The sequence below is a fragment of the Porites lutea genome, chromosome 7 (assembly GCF_958299795.1).
Source record: "Porites lutea chromosome 7, jaPorLute2.1, whole genome shotgun sequence".
NCBI classification, from domain to species: domain Eukaryota; kingdom Metazoa; phylum Cnidaria; class Anthozoa; order Scleractinia; family Poritidae; genus Porites; species Porites lutea.
The window spans coordinates 12,214,835-12,236,137 of record NC_133207.1 but is presented as its reverse complement, the minus strand read 5'-3'; the positions used below and the strand labels follow the sequence as shown (position 1 = coordinate 12,236,137).

Sequence of the window (21,303 nt, the reverse complement as noted above, 5' to 3'; positions counted from 1 at the left end):
CGTAAGTCTAACACATAGAATGGATAACATATAGATCAATCTACAATATAACATAAAATTTTTGGCGATCGGAGTAAATGTCACGTGGTTATAATGCCACGCCCCTTTGAGGTCTGAGTCGAAAATCTTGTTCAGCGCGCGTGCAATGACCACGCTTGGCTGACTTCCGAATGCTCACCGAGATATGATAATTTAGTGTAAGAAAATAGAAGGGATTCCCGTCACGAGTTGGTTTAATCATTGGCTTGCAATAAACCTATGAAAAATGATATTTTTTTAATAGTAAGTAGTTTTAGAATGTAGCACTTCTTGATTTTTTTGCAAAGGCACAAGAAGCACGAGAATTGATTAAAAATTGTGAGTTAAACCTCTATGTATCACTGTACCAAAATTATCATATCTAGGTGAGCATTCGGAAGTCAGCCAAGCGCGGTCATTGCACGCATGCTGAACAAGAATGCTGTACCATGACAGACTAGAAACAATAGACAACTCCCAAAGCACAAACTCAGCCAAAACGCTAAAAATCTTCAATGTTTACTCAAGTTTGGGCTTATAGAAGATAATGTCACAGTTTTTCAATGACCATGAAATTCAGAGTCCGGGTAGTTAGTTAATCAATTGTGGCCCTGAAAAAATTTGAAGAAAAAAAAACTACGAATTTTTAAGAAAATGATTTTTTCGTGAGATTGACTCTTAAACGCTGACAAATGTCAACAAATAGCGAAAACTATAATTTGTATATGTTTGCTTTGCTCGAAATCGCGCTCATTTACAAGGCCCTAAATTGTTTTGCTGACTTGCAAGGACCCATCTGTTATAACGATGTCCAAAATAAAGAGATGAGTCTCATAGTTTATTAGATATAATCCGTGTAAAGTTTGCTTATCATTTTCGCATAAATTATGATCTAAATTTGGAAACCGCTGAATTTCTCGAATTGGGTCTTTGCGATTTTGGTGAAACTCTGTTCAGCGCAAGGCAATAATGCGCACTATGTGTAGCCGAGAGATTTTCACGAAAAAATGCCGGAAACAGCAGATTTTCGACTCAGACCTCAAAGGGGCGTGGCATTATAACCACGTGACATTTACTCCGATCGCCAAAAATTTTATGTTATTATATTGTAGATTGATCTATATGTTATCCATTCTATGTGTTAGACTTACGATAAAAGTAAAGGTGGGGATACCAGAGAGCTTCAAAGAAGGATGGTACCCCCCCCCCCCAAAAAAAAAAAAAAAAAACTGGGTCGAGTCACCTTAAGCTACCAGGTTCAAAACTCCTAGTAAAGGTTGGAAGCAAAGAAAAACCATCATTTATTTATTAATGATCACAGCCTATGGTAGGGCATCTCTGCCTTCCACAGATCTTCCAACACACTGTCGTGTCTAGCAAAACGAGTAGTAAACGAGTTGATCATCCCAGCAGGACTAGGCTCAAACTCTGTCAGGGTAACACAGTTGTCATCTGTGAAAACGAAAACAATAAATAAACCAAGGGGAAAACTCAAGTTTAAAGAGGCAAATGAAAACTCTGAGAACTTCGTCAACGTCCCCCTTAACTTGGGTTTAAATTTGGAATAAGTAGCGTGGACGTCGAAGACTTGAAACACCACTGGCAAGTAATAATGTAAAAGTAACTTAGCTATTTACTGGTAAAACGTTAGGGGCTCTAAAGAATTCGTTTTGCGGTATTTGTGTCTCCCGGATGGAATAGGAATTTGCAAGAGTTTAAGGATAGTTAGGGTAAATTAGAGTACCCGGGTAAAAAAAAAAACATCTCGGAAAAGAACTGGACGGGAAGAGCAACGATATCAACCAAAATAAAAAGTCAAAGCCAGGATTTAAATCCGAGCCACATTGACCAGAGGCAAGCGCTTTCGACACGGCGCCAACCGTTGCTCCCCACCGCCCCTCAATATATTGCAAAGTCAAGAAGTTTTCCTCTAATTGGTTTTGCTTGGCAATTCTCAGTATCCCTGGATATTTTTACCCCAATAATAAGCAGGTTCATGCTTCCCAATCTCTCCAGTAAATGACGGCCTAATAGAACGGTTGCTGACATTTAAGGAGAAGGGGAGAAATATAACAAAGTGGGTGCAATATGAGTGAAAGAAACAGTTGTAAATTTTTGGTATGGCCATCTGATTGACACTCTAAACATCTTGCTACTTCACTACACAAAACTGTTATTTTCATCTGTTTGTGTGGCATTTAGTATGAAAGGTAAAAAGTTATATTGGAGGACATGTTGCTGTTTAGGAACAAAGTATAAAACTTTTCACTTCTTTCTATTGGTTTCCAAACAAACACTCGTTATCTCTCCCTAAAATTCTGAGAAGCATACTGGACGCACCGACGTACATTTTACTCGCTATTCACGTTTTTCACATTGAAAAAAACCTGGGGTGAGCCTGTGTAATACATTTTTACCTGTCAGACTAGTGTGGGCCTGGACAAACATCCTTCTCGGCGTCTTCCGGGCCAGAACTGTTTTTCGAAGAGCGAGAAATTCATCATCTACTACTGAGTAGCGATCGTACAAACCTTTTCCGGAAACGTAATCCGCCGTCGACTTGAAAACCTGCCACAAACACCATGGATGGTAAAATATATGAGTTGATTAATGATTAGTAGTATTCCCCTCATTTAACCACGTATTAATCTATAGACAAGGCTAGACTTCATACTCAGTGTCAACAGGGGGTTGCTGGGTAAATTGGGGACAGTAGTTTGCGGACAGAGTTTAAGTCTACCCTCACTGATCGATGCATGAGTACACTGATGAAGAAAAATCTCATTCTCTGTAGCCTGCAAAAAGCAGCGAGAGCAAACAGAAGAAAGGAAACGCAGAGGCAAAAAGCAAATGTGATAAGATGTATAAGTAGAGAGAGACCGACTCACCTGAAGCTTTTTGAGGAACTTTCCAATAGCTGGTCTGCCAACTGACTCAATTTTTGTTTTATCTAGCTTTATTAACACATCCGGTTTGCCGTCTGAGCCCGTGACACTGGTCAGTTGTACCAGTCCTTCACCAGCTTCAAGGAGCACGCGCAGAATGACATACCGTGCCTGCATGTGAGCCTGGAAAGAGGCAAATATGGCTAATGGTTATGACTTGCCAACCTTATTTTCTCTGTCCAAACCGAAGCTGCAATTTAGCTACCTTTTATCGTATATCTAATGCCACAGGGTTACCAACTTATTGCTGGAACAAAAACGTAATCGATTTTTGAGCCTTTTGCAGCACAAGGAAAAGAAAACCTGCAGTAACTCATTTGGTTACTCGCTATGCATAGCCAAATTAAAAAACAAAACAAAACAAAATAAAACAAAACAAGACACTGTGGGAGCGTATATTTGGGCGTCGTTGTACAACGCGTATGTGAAGTTTTTTAAGTGTATAGGGCTGTGTGAGTAGTGCAGTAGCGGTGTATATTTTAGGGGTTGGTTGAGATGAGTGAAGTGGAAGGCGTGGAGTTATATTAATTTCAAATTAATTTCAAAACTTATAAAGCGAAAATATCAATATATTCAAATGCGCCATAGGGAAAAAACACAATAGTAGTAGTAATAATAATAATAATAATAATAATAATAATAATAATAATAATAATAATAATAATAATAATAATAATAATAATAATAAAGAATAATTTTGATAACAAAAATGATAAAACATGATAATATACATATATATATACATGTATAATATTATAGAAAAACTAATGGCTAAAAGTTAAAAAGAAAAAATCCGTTAGCATACTCTTGAAAATTATAGGCTAAAAACAACTTATAATCTAAGCTAAAAATACAATCTTATACTCTAAGTGGTTCAAAATGCTTTTTAAAAAGGTGAGTCTTCAGCACTCTCTTAAAAGTGTCAAAAGAAATGGATTCCCTGATATATCTTGGCAGAACATTCCATAACTTAGGTGCGGCAAACAGAACGGCCCGTTCACCGAGAGTTGCTTTGGGCTTAACATTCGGATAACTAGGTAGAGTACTGTCGCTAGAACTTCTTAAGTTATATCTAGATACAGGCTTAGGAGTAATTAACAAACTTAAATACGAAGGTGCCAAGCTCTTAAAAATCTTAAAAACAATCAACAGGATTTTAAATTCAATTCTGAATTTTACAGGCAGCCAATGTAAATCTAACTAATGAAGGAGTAATGAGACAATATTTACTTTCACTGCATATTAATCTTGCACACGTTCTGCACATGCTGTAGCTTATTGAGTTGATACTCCGACAGGCCATATAAAAGACTGTTACAGTGATGGATTCTGCATGAAATAAAGGCATCAACCAGCACTTGGTGTTGCCTTTAGATAGACTGAAATATGGATTGCCATCGCCAGCTTAGAATCAAACCATGAGTCCTAGTTCCTTGCAGACGACACAGAGGTGACAGTTGCAGTCCCGACACGAGGGCTATTAATAGATACTTTAGCTCGTTGCTGCGATGTGCCAATGATCATGAATTCAGTTTTACTATCGTTCAGTTTCAATTTGTCGTTCAGCATCCAATTACCAATGTTTCGACCCTAGCTAAGGCGGCCTCTTGATTTGCATTATCATTAGGACAGAATGATAAATAGAGTTGGCTATCGTCCGCATATTTATTTATTTATTATTTATTTATTTATAGATTCGTTCAATGTACAGGGGAGAGAACAATAGGACACGTAGTCCCCTACTTGGTTCACCCTCCTAGTATAGTAATGGATCTCTAAATTATGTTTGCCACAATTTCAAATATCGTACTAGCATAGACAATGTTGATGTGATGATGAAGTTGTTTGGCTACCGCACTATCAGTCAGTCATATTGAACGTGGATTAGTAAGAAAATGGCTGTAGTTTGTTAATCAGTGAAACTGAATTTGATATGAAGTAACAAGAAATATTTTTTTTTGGACGGAAAATTAATTTTACGTGTTGCAGTGAGGTAGCTGTGGGAGTGCTAATTTGGTTATGCAGGGATAGTGTAGTTACAGTCAGTTGGAATGACGTGGTGGTTGTGAAAGATCTCATCCTCGGAGACCCAGGGGCAGTCAGTCGGGTTGGGAGAAAGGACGTGACTAAAGTTTTCAAGTACGGGCGAAAGAGCCCCTGGGTACCGACTCTCACCGAGCTATTTCCAAAACTTCAAGCGGATGCCGGCTCCTGATTGGGCACAAAAAATGCTTTGTATTATTGTGCCCAATCGGCGAACAGTTGCTCCTAAGTTCTTTTCGTGAGTTCGTACACGACGGCTATTGTTTCGATCACAGCTTGTCTGGCTCATGCACCAAAGAAATGCACTCAGTCAGGAAACTTTCAGTTTGATATAAAATCCCCATCTGATTTCAAAATACTGTCTGCCCGAAAACTAAAGACGGTTTTCCATAAATACAAGCTGGGGCTTACAACAGGTATTCACGCTTGCATCGGTCACGTCTTGCGTAAATACTAGGGAATTTTTAAAAATTGCCACGACGGCTGACAACCACCAAATCGTCGCATGGAAAATGGAATTCACTTTTTTTTTCAGTTTCTATCCAACTCTTCTGGAGCTGAATTTCTATCAACCATATCCAAGTACATGAAGAGAATGAATTTTGTTATTGCTTGTTTACGTCCTTCACAAAACATGAAATTAGGTATTTTCACGGGTAGTCGTGCAGTTGACGGCAAAGAAATGTACAAAAAAGTGTGATGCCCTTGCAAAGTTGTTGTTTTGCCTTGTCAAGCTATTGCTTATTTGACTTTCTCGTCGCCGCCGCGTCTTGATGAGTCAAAAACAGAATATTCTCGGGGCAAATTGAATTGCTCCTGCTGATAGCATCCCAAAAGTTTTTTTCGACTCATCGGTAGTTCCTTCGTTTCTTGTTAGGAAAGTAGAAAATAAAAGTTTCCCTTGCTCGCACATGCTTGGTGAACGAACCGTGCAAGTATGGCAAAACAATAGTCGTTGTGTACGAACTCACGAAAAGAACTCAGGAGAAACTGTTCGCCGATTGGGCACAATAATACAAAGCATTTTTTGTGCCCAATCAGGAGCCGGCATCCGCTTGAAGTTTTGGAAATAGCTCGGTGAGAGTCGGTACCCAGGGGCTCTTTCGCCCGTACTTAAAGACTTTAGTCACGTCCTTTCTCCCAACCCGACTGACTGCCCCTGGGTCTCCGAGGATGGAAAGATCTTATCAATAGTCGAAAACATATATTTTGTACTTATTTTAAAAGTTGTAACGCTTTCTGTTTAGATCAGATGGATAGAGCGTGGATAAGGGAAAGTTCATTTAATATGGAGAAGGAGGTACGAAGATGTCTGTGGGGGCTGAAATTTTGGGTGTATGGATTCGAGGGGCTTTGAAAAATCGGTGAGGTCAAGGGGAAGGGCGAAAAATCTGGCTATAGAACTAAGGGTCTGATTACATGAGCCGGGCTGGCTCGCTTTGCAGAGATCCCGGCACCTTTAGATAAACGCAACATAAATCAGCTTTGCGACTACATGGCAACCGAGTCAGCCCGGTTAGCTGGGATCCCAGTATTGTGATGCCGGAATCCCGCCTGAAAATGTTACAAGTAATCACGCTTGCCATGGAGCCCGGCGAATAAACCAAGCGAGAAACAGGACAGCGGGTAACACAATACTCATGCGCACTGCTTCCAATCTCTATATAAAAATAGCCGCTCCGGACTGGCCCTATTCATGTAATACCGGGATAAAAGTCACCTCGGCAGAATCAGCCAGCCCGGCTCATGTATAATAAGGCCCTTACTGTGAGTTGTATTGTCACGCAGTTTGCACGTGAAAGCTTTAGAATTTGCCGCTTTCGTGGTTCGTGTGTGAGAGAATACGACTTAATCTAGGTAACCTAAGGGTTTTAAAAAAATCTGCACGCCGAACATCTGCAATGAAATTACGCATCATTCAACTTTAAGATTAACAGGCTAACAACAATGAGTTCCAATAAAATTATCAAGCTGCCGAAAAACTTTATATGTGGCCACTCATCACATGTCATTCTCCTCACTGAAACAATCTCTTATTTATCTCATGCATGATCATGGAATTTTGCTTGACATCTTCTTTGGCTGTCGACAACTGAGGGCTAAAATATTATCAAAACCAATTATTTTTGAAAGATTTACCTTCAAATTTCTGAAAAATTGCCCGGTTTCCCGGTAAGATAAAAGTACGGTAAGCTTAAGATTTATTGTAGTTTATCTTTTCCGCGCAAAAATATCGTTCTCTGAGAGGACATGTGCTTACTGGTAATGAATAGTCTTTACAATGAAAAAGGGCAATGACCGGTACCTGTACTGTAGGGTCTGGAGGCGTTGCTTTAGCATGTTCATCGCTTTTTTATTTCTCCGTACCCGCACTGCTCGGAACTGTGTTTCTTTCTTGCAAGGTTGTTGAGATCGTAAAAGTGGGATCAAGTACCCTGCTAGGAAAGCTTTCTTTCCGGCATGCTTTTGTACGAGTCAATTCACGTCGCTTGGCTTGTTTACGGTCGCACGTGTTGCGTGCCTATTGCAACTTTGAATCAAAACAAGCGATCTGGGCGACGCCCAAATAATGATAAAAAAAACACCGGACATTTTTTTGATTGTTCGCTCTTTTTCTTACCCTTTCGGGGATCGAAAAAATATCTGCGCTTATTACCTGTTAAACAATCGATATACTACTAACACCAACCTGCCTCCATTTGTCGTTTTCAGGGGTATAAAATTCCAGTCCTAGAAGCCCTGCTCGTACCATGTTAAGCCAGTTAATGTGCACTATACTGTCTGCGTCTGTACCTTCATGACCAAAGATTCTACAAGGACAAATAACCACATCCAATTGAGACCATCAGAAAAGCAATATGCCTTTATTTGCATAGCTTATCTCACGGCTCAATGTAACGATAACGACTACCATTTCAATTTATACAAAGTAATGAATACTACGCGCGCTGTGATTGGTCCTTGCCTAAAATCTGTTAGAGTTAATACAAGGTACAGAATGTTACGCGCCTGGTGTTTGGTCCTTTCCTATCATTTATTAGGGTACAGACACACGAATGACGTCCGAAAAATTGCTTTCTCTCTCTGTTGTGTACAACATGGCGCGGAGTTTTTAGAAGTGTAATAAATCATATATGAACTGCGGAAATGAAATGAAAATGAAGAAATGATCGTCGCAGTGAACGCAATTGAACGTAAAGAAGCCTGAAAAAAAAATTCTTTCACGGGGACATATGAACCCACAATTCACCCATAGCTCAGTTGGTAGAGCATCGCATCAGTATCACGAGGTCACGGGTTCAAGCCCCGTTGAAGTTCTGATTTTTTTTTTTCAGGCTTCTTTACGCAATTGCATAAATTGCGTTCACTGCGACGATCATTTCTTCATTTTCATTTTTAGAAGTGTTGGTTAGACTATATCGGATTGAGCCAGTGAAGGCCTCAAAAAAGTAAGGAAAAAGAAAACCTGGGACAAAAGGCGTTGTCTGTGACCTGAAAATGCCTGAACTGGAAGAATTCTTCAAAATAATTGTCATCGCTAAGCGACGGTTTTAAAAATTGATAAAGTGAAGGTCTCGTAAAAAGCTCAGAAAAAGCTGTTTACCAGGACAACAAAGATAAAAAAGACGAGACGAAAAGTCCCGTTGATGACTTGGAAAATGTCCAAACTGGCACAAATCTTCGAAAAGCGAGCCCCAAGAAGCAAGTTTGTTGTTTATGTTTCCTATCCATCGGATAAGACAAATAGATTTCATGTTGCCGTGCTTCTGTACAGAATTAGATCACAGAAGACTTCAAAACATGCTATCAACGCCACACCTCCCCTGCGGATCGTGTGCCACTTTTTTTCTTACATTTTGACATCTTTGGTGAGCTGAACTGAACAGACGCGCAGCACCATGGAATCTATTTTTAACCATTTCATTTACTTCTGAGAAAGCGATGCTACATTATATACAATACACTTTCTTTCATCAAGCTGCTGTCTCCTTCCCCAGATTTCTCTGAACATTTAAAACCAAGATGGCGACTTCTCGACCTCAGTTATCGCAAGGAAAAATAGGGGACTGAGAACAGTCTAGTATTAACGTGTCAAACTCCACTTAGTGCGCAATATTGAATTTATTTTGCTAGATCAACGGAAAGCTGCCGCTACTAATGAGGCCATCAAGCAGAGGGTGGAATACAAGCATTTATAAAATAACTAAGATAGTACGCGCCCTCTGATTGGCCGAGAGGAGTGTTTGCATGAGAGTATGTAAACAAGGTTGTGGCGTCAAGATGTTTTGCTTTTCGCGCGCTAATCACGCAAGCACGAATTTGAAAAAGTTTTCGAGTTCAAAACTCCACAAGTTTACTTTATTTACCCATTCCTTCGTCGGCTGAAACTTGGAAAATCGTTACAAAGAAGGTGTGTCAATTTTTCTTCGCTTACGCTGACATTTTAAGCTAGAAAAATCCGTATTTTGGAAAGCATCTTTTTGCAAAACAAGAACTGATTACGCGTGCAAGACTTCGTGGACGAGACTTTGCGACTGGTAAGAATTTCTCTTTTAATCAGTGCCATACAAAGAGTTTTGCGTTTTTTCTAGGGAAAGTTATTTTATAAAATCAATAGAAAAATTTTTTGCTGTGGCCTCTAGGCGTTGGAAGAATTCTCGACAGTTATGCAAACCCTCGACTTCGTCTCGGGTTTGCATAACTGTCTCGCATTCTCCCAACCCCTCTCGTGTTTATATCAGGCTATGCAAACACGGAAAACGTTTACTATTGCTTAAATATCTACGGATACCTGTCCATTTATTTACCATTTCACTCCCAAAAGACGTGTGCCACATCACTTCAGGAACTTCTTTCTACTTAAGACAATCTACTCCCTAAAATGCTCAATGCCTTATCTAGAGGTAAAGGCCACTGACCTCAGGACCTGTCTGTTTGTGCAAAGATATATCCCGACACACTCCGCACGACATTCTTCATATGACGAGCTTAGATCAGCAAACCGCGTGTACCAGGTCTCTCCGTCAGTGTACCAGCTGGTGATCTGGGAACGACAAAAATTTTCAAGATTGGAGTTCGTTATGTTGAAATAAAAACAAAACTTTTACTTGGAATTAATGTAACTCAAATTTTTCAAATATTCCCATAAACGTGGATTCGTTCATCCTCAACAATAACTGCGTTATTATTGTCAATTTAGACATTCATATTTAACCTTTCAGCGCACGTTACTATTTATTTGCGACATAAAAACTATTAAAACAAGATCACATCTTAAGATAGAACCTTTTTCTTTCATAGTTTAATAGCGATAAAGGTGAAAAAATTGCAAGTATCGTCCTTACTTTTTCTCCAGTCTCTGTGTGCTTCACGTTTTCAATATCAAAGTTGTAAGAGCCATCTTGTCGCTGAAAAAGAAAATCAAAACCGAATAAAAATAGATTTCAAACGAAACAACACGTCATCTTGCAAGAGACATGCATTTGAAGATAGTTACCTTAACAAATAGTTTTCCACTTCCATGCCCTAAAAGTTCATGAAGGCCAACCTGAACCTCAAAAGCTGGCGCTTTAAGCTTCGTAAACAATTCCTGGATTTTTTAGATGAAAAAAAAAAAAACAAACAAACAAAGGCAATAACGACAGCTAACTTTTAAATTATGCAAAGAGACTAAAGCAAAATGCCGACACCTCTTTTAGCCCACATTATTATTTATTTATTTATTTACTTTTTATTTATTTAATTCATTAAGTGGCAAATCGAGTTTGCCGAGGGTTTTAGCTTGTTTTCGTTATTTTTCGTTTGTTTTCGAATAATTGTTTGGAGTTCGTCGTGCTTTACTGCAAAACATGTTTAGTAAACGTGGGCACGAGTATTTTCCCTATACTGGGATTTTATTCGGCGGGGTATTTCTGGCCTCCGTTCTGACAGTATTCGTTGTAAACTGTCGCTCAGCTCTTTTCTAGTTTATCTACCACATATTTGAATGAAATAGAAGTTGTAGTTTAACGCATTGTTATAGCTCTTGGTGCTCGAAAGAAACAGCCAAAATAAACCTAACGGTTTTTCGATTCATGTTGTACTGCTTAATGGTGCCGAAATACTATATGCAGTAGCATTGAAATAAAGAATGGCATCTTACTTGGTCTTCGTCACTTAGGAATGTAACTTTCTTATCCACTGTGTGAGCTGCAAGTACATTTCCCAAAGAAACATTCTTGAATCCTTCCTCTTGGCGAATATCATCATCTATAAAAGGATAGAAATAACCAAATACGATTAACTGACGCTAGTGTGTAAACTAGTGTTAAAAAAACCTCTGAAATCATTCCTGTTCGCCTAGGAGAGTTACGCTCAAACATGAAGTGACTGTGATTGGCTGCAAGCTATCAGGCATGACTATTCGAACATGGAGATCGACAGAAAGAAGTAGTTTACCCGGGCGCACAATATAAAATGCACCCATTAATTAAAGTGATGAAGGTTTACAGCCAACTTACAGTTAGGAATGTTAATTCCAGCCGGTATCCCACTACTGCCGAAGCCAACTACATCAAGTGAAGTAAAGTCAGGGCGTAAAAACGTATCTTTTTCATATTCACGAGGCCACGGAAGGTCTGGAAGAAGCTTCTCAGCACTAGAAACTAGTGTCGAAAACTTGGCACTCATTTCTTTGTTCACGACAGCAACAAACCCTGCAGGAAGACGGCGTTCAAAATATAGGTGAAAATTATGAGTTACAGTGTAGTGGAACAGTCCTTTGCACTACATTCAGTTGTCAATAGAAAAACTTGTGACAGTTTTTTGGAAAAGTCCACTGATTTCTTCTTTTGCAAATTGGGAGGAAGGGGGACTGCAGAGTTTCTACAATTGTCAATGTTTTGTTTGTTGGGTTCCAGTCTTTTGACTCGTTTGTTTGTTTCCTACTGTCCCACCGCCGCTACACAGGCGTTTGTAATTATTACGGGTGCTGAGCTATAAAAACAACAACAGCGACATTAACTATTTAAAGCAGGCTATGTCATCACGAATCAATAATGGCAGCATTGTTCACTCCGCAAACTAAAATAAACAAAACTAAAAAGATGCCTATAAAATACGAGCTAATCTGAAGCGGAAAGGTGAAAGAATGAATGTAGCACTAAATAAGGAAACAGGATGAAGGAAGTGAGAAGTTGGCTTACCCTCATATTCTGCTCGAACACCAAAAGGATCTCTGTATGTCTCAATGAACCCTATATAGCTACAGTATAGAAAAACGAAACGTTGAATTTTTCAGTCTGATAAGTAAACTTCAACTATACGCGAATGAGAGCATTGGAATGGTAATTAAAGAATAAGTAAAATGAAAATAAGCAAAACCTCGCGGCGGTAGAGAAAAGAATTTGTCTTTTAACTTGAAAAGAAAAAAGGTCTGCTCATTAATATTCTTATAAGATGGGACTGATTAAGCTTGATCATTAAAATTACTATAAAACAAAATTGCGGTCAACCTGCATGCCTACTTCAAAAAACTTTGATACACGGTGAAAAATATAAGAGGGATACTCAAACCTTCAACGAAGCGCGTTTAAAGAACAAGAAATACAAAAACTTCTTTAATTTCTTCAGTAACTAGCAAAGCTGGCCAGTTGACTGGTTTCCTTTCATGGTGAAAATAAAAAGTTCAACTCCAGCAATTATGCAACAATGTAGACTTATATTCCGTTATGTTCTTACCTTTCTACAATGGGTCCTTTATCTCTTATCCAAAACCTAGATCCATCTTTATGCGCATTAATAGATCCCGTATTGAAGCTGTGGATGTAGTTCTTTAACATGGACAGTTCATTGTCATTAGAAACAAACTCCTGAAACAAGACCACGTAAAGATTAACACAACAAACATCTTTGCTGATGTACTCTTTCTGTGTACAAAGATATCTCGTTATCTTGCTGCAACCATTGATTACGCCACATTTTATGCTGCCAGACAGCCAGATAGTGACTAGGAAATGGCTCGACTAGCTTCAAAACACGTTTTTCGGCAAAATTCTCAAGGGCGAATGGGTTAATTTCATGTTTTTCCAGGTTTTTCATGACCTGTGCGAACCTTGCCCAGGTTAATTTCGAAGGTACAGTCGAGTGAAAAAGCTGGCTTGACTAATAAAATAACCTGCTTAGCTTTTCCTTAGCTACATCCAAGCATATGAGTATTTCAGAAATTGGCTTACAAACTGAATTGATAAATCAATTCACCAACTGTAAAAAGATTGAAAAGCTGACATTTGAGGAGCTAGCCCTTTGTAATCAACTCAATCCATTTAAAGTGTGGTAAATTAATTACACGTATTACAATGCAGCACCAGTTTCTTTTCAGTTGAAACTAACTCTTTCATTAAGTTACTATAAAACAATAAATATTATTTTTGGTAGTATACATGTAGTTTATACCTTTGCTCTTTCCAAATTTTCTACAACCTTTCTCAGAATTCCAGAATAATCGCCTCTCTCAACCCTAAAGGAGCAGCCTTTAAATTTATGTGAGCCAAGAAGAGATGCCATTTTATCTTCCTCTCCACTGGCACCAAGACATGGTTCCGCTAAAAAAAATTCATGGAGAGATCACACACAGCGCACTGTTAGGGCTTCATTTGCATTTTTATTTTCTCACAATTGGCTGGTTGTTTGGTTCAAAGTGGACACAACAACAGTCTTTTAATTTAGTGTGTTGTTTTTTTGGATCTAAAAAAAGCCTTTGGCACCATGGACCACTCTATCCTCTCCCAGAAACTCAAGTTTTATGGAGTTAGGTTCCAAACGTTAGCAAGGTTTAAATCATATCTTACAGGGCAAAAACAGAAAACTTTTGTTGACAGTGAACTTTGTGATTTCTTTACGTTAGCATGTGGAATTCCTCAAGGATCATTTCTTGGTCCACAGTTGTTTATTTTATACATAAATGGCCTTTCCCCAATGTCAACCGTTCTCAAGGCCCAGAATGTTTGCGGACGACATCACTTAAATGCGTACAGCCGAAGATGCTGATACCTTATAATTACAAGTTGAAATAAATTCTGATCTAAACAAAATTCAGACACGGCTTAAGGTGAATAAGCTTACTTTAAATGTCAAATAGATGCTTTATTCGATCTACAATTCCAATGATAAGCGAGATTTTTAAACACAATAAAAAGTGATAACCATGGGAAAGCGGAGGGGAAGTGAGGGGAAAAAAAGGCAATTTTGAGCTATTTCATATTTTGGGGTAGAAATCTTTAAAGAAGTTTTAGGTCTCTTAGCTTATGAAGGAACCACCTTCATGCTCAACCTTTCAAGTTAAGGCAAGACTGTATGTAAATTTTATTGCCCTACGGAAATGTAATTTTCCGAACTCTTTTTTGTTTTGTTTTGTGTACAAAATCTTTGCTGTAACGATTCTGAATATCATTCCTTAAAATGAAAGGACGTTTCAGTCATGAATGTTGACACCTTTGAGAAAAAGCAGTTCAGTCTCCAGTTTTTCTTTAGCCTGATTCAGGTAACTTACATAGTGTAGAGAGTTTCTTTTATTTGTTGCCTAAATGCCTTTTAGTTGTTAGTGTCCATTTGTACTAAAGGATTCGCTTATTTGCTTTGCTGATGAAAGAGGAATAGGACTCCTGGTATGTATGTGGTATGTGAAGATTTTTGTTTCATGAAAAAACTTTTACCCACGACATTTACCCACACCCACCACCCACACCCATGACCCACGATCTCTACCCACTACCCATGCCCCATGACATTTAGCTACACTCCTTTTACACAGGTACACTGTAGCATATGCCTATTGGACTCCTAGCTAGTATTAAAGTGCACCATTTCACATCCCCTAACATGTGGTGGTGGACGTATGTATAGACGAACCAAAATTTCTTGGATGCAGAGATAACCAAATTTTGCCCATGGTGCTCCGCTGTGCACACTTGGGCGCGTGAGAGCTCCACTACAACTGTACAATATTAGTATTTTTATTCAATTTTTTTTGTTATTTGTAGAGTGCCCTGCTCTCTCACACCTCTTTGATCATTGATTCGTTCAAGTCTCAACAAGAACCATGTTTACATAAGAAGATCTCATATTTCCTACCCTGGGTTTCTTCATTATTGCACATTAATGTGATTAATTCTAAATAAGTGCTTTAAAAATTGAGGAGAAAAAGTGTGAAGTTACAAAATTTCCATACATCTAAGTGCCAAGATACAGGTAGCATCAACTTAAGCCAGACGTTAAGCTATAAAGTTAACTTTTCAGTGTGTGGAGTTCTGGATCGATACTAACTATAACAAAGTCAAAAACCTACAATTACTATAACTGTGAGCATAATTTGTCACCCATGATATTTAACAGGTAACTTTATTGTATATGTTGTGGTTCAATTTTATCCTTGGTTTAAATTTTTTTTCCCTTTGTTTTTGGGTATGGTAATGTATGATAATGAGTTTGAAACAAAAGAAAATAAAATTTAAACCAAGGATAAAATTGAACCACAACATATACTTGTGAAATTAGGGACTATTTCACTTGCACTTTGTCCAAATCCTAATAATCAATCAGAATTTGGACAAAACATGCATGAAATTACACCTTTTGCTGTTCATTACAAGAAAATATTCATTCATTTGCATGAAACGGCGACCAATAGCGCGAAGATACATTCATTAGTGCGACAAAGCAAACATTTTGCATTTTAATCAACATTTACTAACATTTTTGGGCATTCATTTGCGTCATTCTGCATACAAAAGAGAAAAATATACTTTCATTAACGCCAACATTCGAGTCATTAACATTATCTTGAAAATCATTAGGGACAATAGACAAACATTTAAGTGAAAAACGCTATTCATTAACATTTTTATGACACTGTTTGCAATTCAATAGCATTTCTGGACAGCTTGAGAATGGATAAGACAAACATTAATGCGCTTGGACAATCAATTGAGCGTTCTTTACATTTAATAGACAAAAATCTATTTTCAATTAAACAATACCAATTCTCCCCAAAATTGGCCTGAATTTGTTCAAAGAATCACGCCGTACTTCGCCACTGTGTGTTCGTTGACGGCTGCGGCTATACATTTACCCTATTCGGCCAGAAGTCATGGTGGGGCGCGACAGGGAGTGGAGGGTGTACCGCCAAGTGTGCGGCCAACAAGGTGAAACTTGAATATGCGCATGGCAATATCACCTATCAAATGTTTTCCTTGGCAGCTGCTGGAGTAATGAAGACTGTGTCAGTTTTTCGGTGACTTTCTGGCACGGGCGAGGAAAAAATGGATCCCGATAAGTCGGTGGTCTTTGAATATGACGGGGTGCCAGCCCACCTAGATTTGGCCATTCCTACCCCATATGTACACAACTTATGTTTCCCAACTCGACATCGTTGAAAAAGATTTAAGTTGTATGAAAGTGATACCAAAGGCCGACATCTCGAGTCCGGAAATTTAAAGATGTATATCAGAAATGAGAGGGCAAAGCCCCAGCAATCCCACTAGCGGAGTTTGGAAACAACAACTGCAGTGCTTGCTGAAGCTCTGCAGTGAAACATGACATTGTGACCGCAGCTAAATGTGCTAAGGGGTACCATTCCATGCAAACCTACCTCCCAAAATGTTTAAATAGTGAGGTTTTTGAGGGATATACATTTAACGGACTAAAATTCAGGCCAAATTTGTTTGAATTTGTATTGTCTAATTGAAAATCGATTTTTGTATATATTTAAATGTAAAGATCACTCAATTGATTGTACAAGCGCATTTAATTAATGTTTGTCTTATCCATCATAAGGTTGTCCAGAAATGCTATTGAATTGCAAACAGTGTCATAAAAATGTTAATGAATAGTGTTTGCACTTTAATGTATGTCAGTTGTCCCTATTGACTTTCAAAATGGTGTTAATGACTTTGATGTTGGCATTAATGAAAGTATATTTTTCTCTTTTGTATGCCCAATGATGCATATGAATGCCCAAAAGTGTTATTGAATGTTGATTAAAATGCAAAAATTGTAATTGAATCTGATTTATGCCGAGATGTTTGTATTTTCGTGCTAATGAATGTATCTCCGCGCTGTTGGTCGCCATTTCACACAAATGAATGCGTATTTTCTCGTAATGAACAGCAAAAGGTGTATTTTCTTATTCCACTTGTCACCATTTGATTACACAGACTAACACAAGTCAATGGACTTTCTAAAAAAAAAAGTAATGACAAATTGTAAAAGAAAAATAACTTATCTTACCAGTACCTACAACTGATGCCAAACGAAGAATGTAGGTTACTTGGCCATTCTTTTCGTCCTTAAACAGTCTGGTATTGTATGTTTCTATTTCCTGAAAAAATAAATCCACAGATACTTTAACCCTGGCTTTAATGTTGAGTGGCTACTAAAAAATATTCTTAGATATCCCTCAATAACTTCAATGGAAATCCTGGTGAGGAATTAACATAGATTATCTTTAGCCACACTTTGCAAAGATAAGCGTGAGGGAGACATCTTGTTACGAAAACAAAGGCTCTTATGTGGGGACAGTATTATACAAACACTAACGGTAAATGCAAATAATGTATTATTTAACCTAGTTTAATTCTCAAGTTCCTTTGTCTTCTAGCCCTAATTCATGAATAATCATGACTAGGAGACAGAGGAAACTGAGAATCAACCTAGGTTAAAACATTTCAACATGAATAAGGTCTCAAAATTAACTTTTTCATTCAGGCGCCAGCTGGCGAACTTTTTGGTCACCAGTTTATGACTTCAAGGCAGTATGACAGTTATGTCAGAAGAAAATACTAGTACAATGAAGGAGCTCCTTTAGTTACTTCTTCATTTCCTGGAGTAGTAGTAAAATCTGTGAAAGACTTTTTCAGACTGAAATCCTCATACACCAGTGGAAGAGGTTTCCATGCATGGCTCCTAAAACTTACATGTTGGGTTATTTATTAGGCTCACTTCTTTGCCAAATCATGAACTACTTCGATTATTCAATGATGCTTGATGTGTCCAACAATATGTTCAATCAGTTCCCTTAGTTTGTACAATTTTACTCTTTGCTTTTATTTTTTATTCACCTGTACATTTGTTCATACAACACTACCCTTGTCTCAGTCTAAGGCCCGGTTCACTGAACTTTTCATGAGCCAAACCTAATTCAAATTAAGGCCGACCCAAATTATTTCGACCGGCTGAATTGATTCAGATGCCGATCTTAATTCCAGCCAAACTTAATTCAAAAGGAGAAAATGCTCATTTCGGTCAAACTGCTTACAAAATACATTATAATAATTTATGCATTAGGTTCGGTACAAGAAAAGTTCAGCATCTAAATCAAAGCCTTTCCAAAGAAGCTCAAAGGAAATTCCCGGCTGGGCTAGATGAAAAGAACGGCTGAGCTGTTCAGATGCGAAACTTTTCATGTACCTAATTCAAAGTATTAGGTTTGGTTTATGAAAGGTATGGCGTCTGAACCGGGCCTAACATCATACACATATATTGAAGAAACAATCTGACATATGGCAAAAGTTGTACATTGTAAGTCTTGCGTTATCTACGCTTCTCCTTGACAAAAGGTAATTTGTTCGCGCAAGTTTTTGAGTAGCTGGAAAACACAGAACGATACTTTGTTTTACCACCAGTAAACTCATTACTCTATTAATTAGAGATGTGATTGGAGGTTTTTTATTAAAACATAAGGTGACTGGCCTATTGGCAACCATGTCTTAAAATGTAGCAGCCATCGCTCAAATTTTAGTCCCACTGGCGACCAGAGAGTTATAATTTCGAGCCCTGTGAATTTAATTTTGACCAAAAACATTTTTATACACCTAACTTACATTGTAAGAAAGCATCAATCATACCTTTTCTTTCATAAACTCTTGAGCAAATTCAGCATCAGTCTTGGTACAGTTACTAGAATAGTATGTTGAAAGGCCCTAAAAAGAATAGGTTGAAGGTATTACCTTTTCCAGAAATGAGTGGTGGTCAACAATAACCACAGAGGTATAAAAGAAGTTCTTTTTCCAACATGGTACCCATAACAAGTAATATGACTGACACTATTTTCCAACCAGTCAACGCGTTTCACAATACTCAGCAGGATACATAGCCACACAGAAACAGGCAACAAAGACCTAAATTTGTGTAGTTTTTATTTAGTATTAATAAACTCAAGTGTTGATTAGGAAGCAAACGTTCCACTAAAGGTGGAAAAATTGCCGGGCGTCAGCTCACTTTGACAGGGCTGTGTTATTTTACCAGTAATTTAAAGTAATTATAAGGCAGGTGGATTGACAAATCTTTTGAATACCTGTTCTCCAAGGCCTAGCTGCTGTGTTCTGGGGTTGAGAGAGAACATTGCATCCTCACAAGCATTCCATAATTGTTCCATTCTCTTAGGATCATCTTCATAGGCCTTGCTGGAGAAGATGATGCTTTGAAGTTTTTCCTTAAAGATCCAAGCAAAATAAGGTTTTACCCACTCAGAGGGAAAAAAACGCCCACCTGTAAATTGGGGGCATGAAAATAATAATTAAACTATCCCAATCTTCAAGACTACAAGTAAGTCAGGTATATTGTACTACAGCCCAAAGAAATCATTCAAGATCAGGCAGAAAAAGAAAACAATGAAGAGGAAAAAGATTAGCATCTTTGTTGACACAATATCATCACAGCCTGAATGTCTATTAACATCAAACACTATGTATAATCAGCAGGTAACTAGAGAAATGAGCCTGACAGTTTCAGATATAATTACCTTGGGTAAATCTGGAACAAACTTGGTATCCCCAAAAGACTTGTAGTTACCAAGGTTACCATAGAAAGCAGCAGCATATATCAAGAAATTCTAAGAGATTAAGAGAGGATGTTCTTTTGTACATAAAAAAAATTCCCTGATAACGAATAAACTACAACACAACTTACACACTGTACATTATAGTTTCAGATATCTTGATCACTTACCTCTGAAGGTCAAATTTTATTGTACCAGACCCTGATTTTTTGCTACTCTAGACTTTGAATGCACAAAAATCCCCTAATTTAATATTGCAGACTAAATATGAACCATATATCAATATTCTAAAAATAATATCCTCACGCCTAGATTTCAAGGGTGTAAAAGACAAGCCTGTGTATGCTGATAAATTATATGACAGTACCCTCTAAACACCGCTCTCATCAAAGTGAACTAAGACTCCAGCAGTCTCACAGTCATCCAATTTGCATAATAAATTCTGACGTCTACTAGGGGACTGCGGGACTGCAGGAGCACTAGTATACCTCATTCTAAGAGTACACCAGTTACTTAACATTGACTTCAGGAGTGAGGGACTGCAGAAGCACCAGTTGTTTACCCAGTTAATATTCACTTTTCAGCGACTGCAGTAGTGCGGGACTGTAGGAGCACTCGTTTTACTCACACTCACTCACTCACTCACTCATGCCCATGAATGCCTTCAGGCATGCAGGGCAGGAACAAAGGATCACTACTCCTTTCTGTTCTGGGCAAGCTTCTGAATGGTTCCCCAGGTATGCTGTAGGGTCTTGAGCTCCCCTTTCACTGTCTGACTCCAGGTGTTCTTGGGTTGTCCCCACTTATGTTTTCCTTCTGGTGTCCAATGCTGTAGGGCTGTGATGCTGCCCTGCTCTCTGCGGGTGACATTCCGATCCATCCCCATCGCCTTCGTATGATGATGGTCTCCATGCTCTCTTGGTTACAACGGGAGAGAAGTTCTTGGTTGGAGATAGTCTCAGGCCAGAAAATATGCAGGATTATCACTTTTCAGCGACTGCAGGAGTGCAAGACTGTAGGAGCACTCGTTTTACACACTTTTATTTAAGTATTTAACAATAGAACACGACTGTGGGACCGCGGGAGCAGTTTTCAATTCCAAGCAAGACATTTAGTGGGCCGGATATTCTGCAAGTACTCCACCTCTTATTTGTAACTTACCTCTACTTCATCCTTGGAAGGACCATTTTCAATCCGTAAAAGTCTCTCTACAAGCTTCTCTATAGGTTCCGCATGGAATAAGTTTTGTAAAAGTAAAAAGATTCCTGGTGACTCAGGAGAAGTCTGAAGCAAGCAAATGAGAGAACCCTCCCATGACGCTCGACACAGGTAATGAGCATAAAGCTTTTCTTTTTCTGTTAGTCCAGAAAAGGCAGAGCCGCAGTTTAAAAGATTTATATCAACCTCGCGAGAAATTATGTATTGAGAAAAGTCATCCTTCTCGGAGGCCATCTTGAGACAAGCAGCTGGGTGAGGTCTGGCACG

The 21,303-nt window shown here is 38.4% G+C and overlaps 1 protein-coding gene across 1 annotated transcript; it reads right to left on the bottom strand.

The window, feature by feature from the left end:
* Positions 1 to 1,261: 1,261 nt before the first annotated feature.
* On the bottom strand, positions 1,262 to 21,282 carry LOC140943608 (dipeptidyl peptidase 3-like). The gene is made up of 17 exons (XM_073392728.1): positions 20,980 to 21,282; positions 19,783 to 19,872; positions 19,336 to 19,473; positions 18,887 to 18,961; positions 17,271 to 17,361; positions 13,440 to 13,588; positions 12,726 to 12,856; positions 12,191 to 12,249; positions 11,507 to 11,701; positions 11,149 to 11,255; positions 10,504 to 10,596; positions 10,352 to 10,414; positions 9,926 to 10,050; positions 7,696 to 7,816; positions 2,907 to 3,086; positions 2,436 to 2,586; positions 1,262 to 1,470 (listed from the first exon to the last, which is right to left on the bottom strand). Exons 1-17 carry the CDS (start codon positions 21,268 to 21,270, stop codon positions 1,334 to 1,336), a joined length of 2,196 nt encoding a protein of 731 aa, XP_073248829.1. The 5' UTR covers positions 21,271 to 21,282; the 3' UTR covers positions 1,262 to 1,333.
* Between the last annotated feature and the right edge of the window lie 21 nt (positions 21,283 to 21,303).

Bases quoted from the DNA above. Each gene is read 5' to 3' on its own strand.
- LOC140943608 (XM_073392728.1), bottom strand. From the start codon at position 21,270: ATGGCCTCCGAGAAGGATGACTTTTCTCAATACATAATTTCTCGCGAG. The intron at 13,589-17,270 runs GTAAGATAAGTT...AATTTTTTTTAG, and splicing joins GGCATCAGTTGTAGGTACTG to CGGAACCATGTCTTGGTGCC. The intron at 10,415-10,503 runs GTAACTATCTTC...TTTCTTTTTCAG, and splicing joins GTGGAAAACTATTTGTTAAG to CGACAAGATGGCTCTTACAA.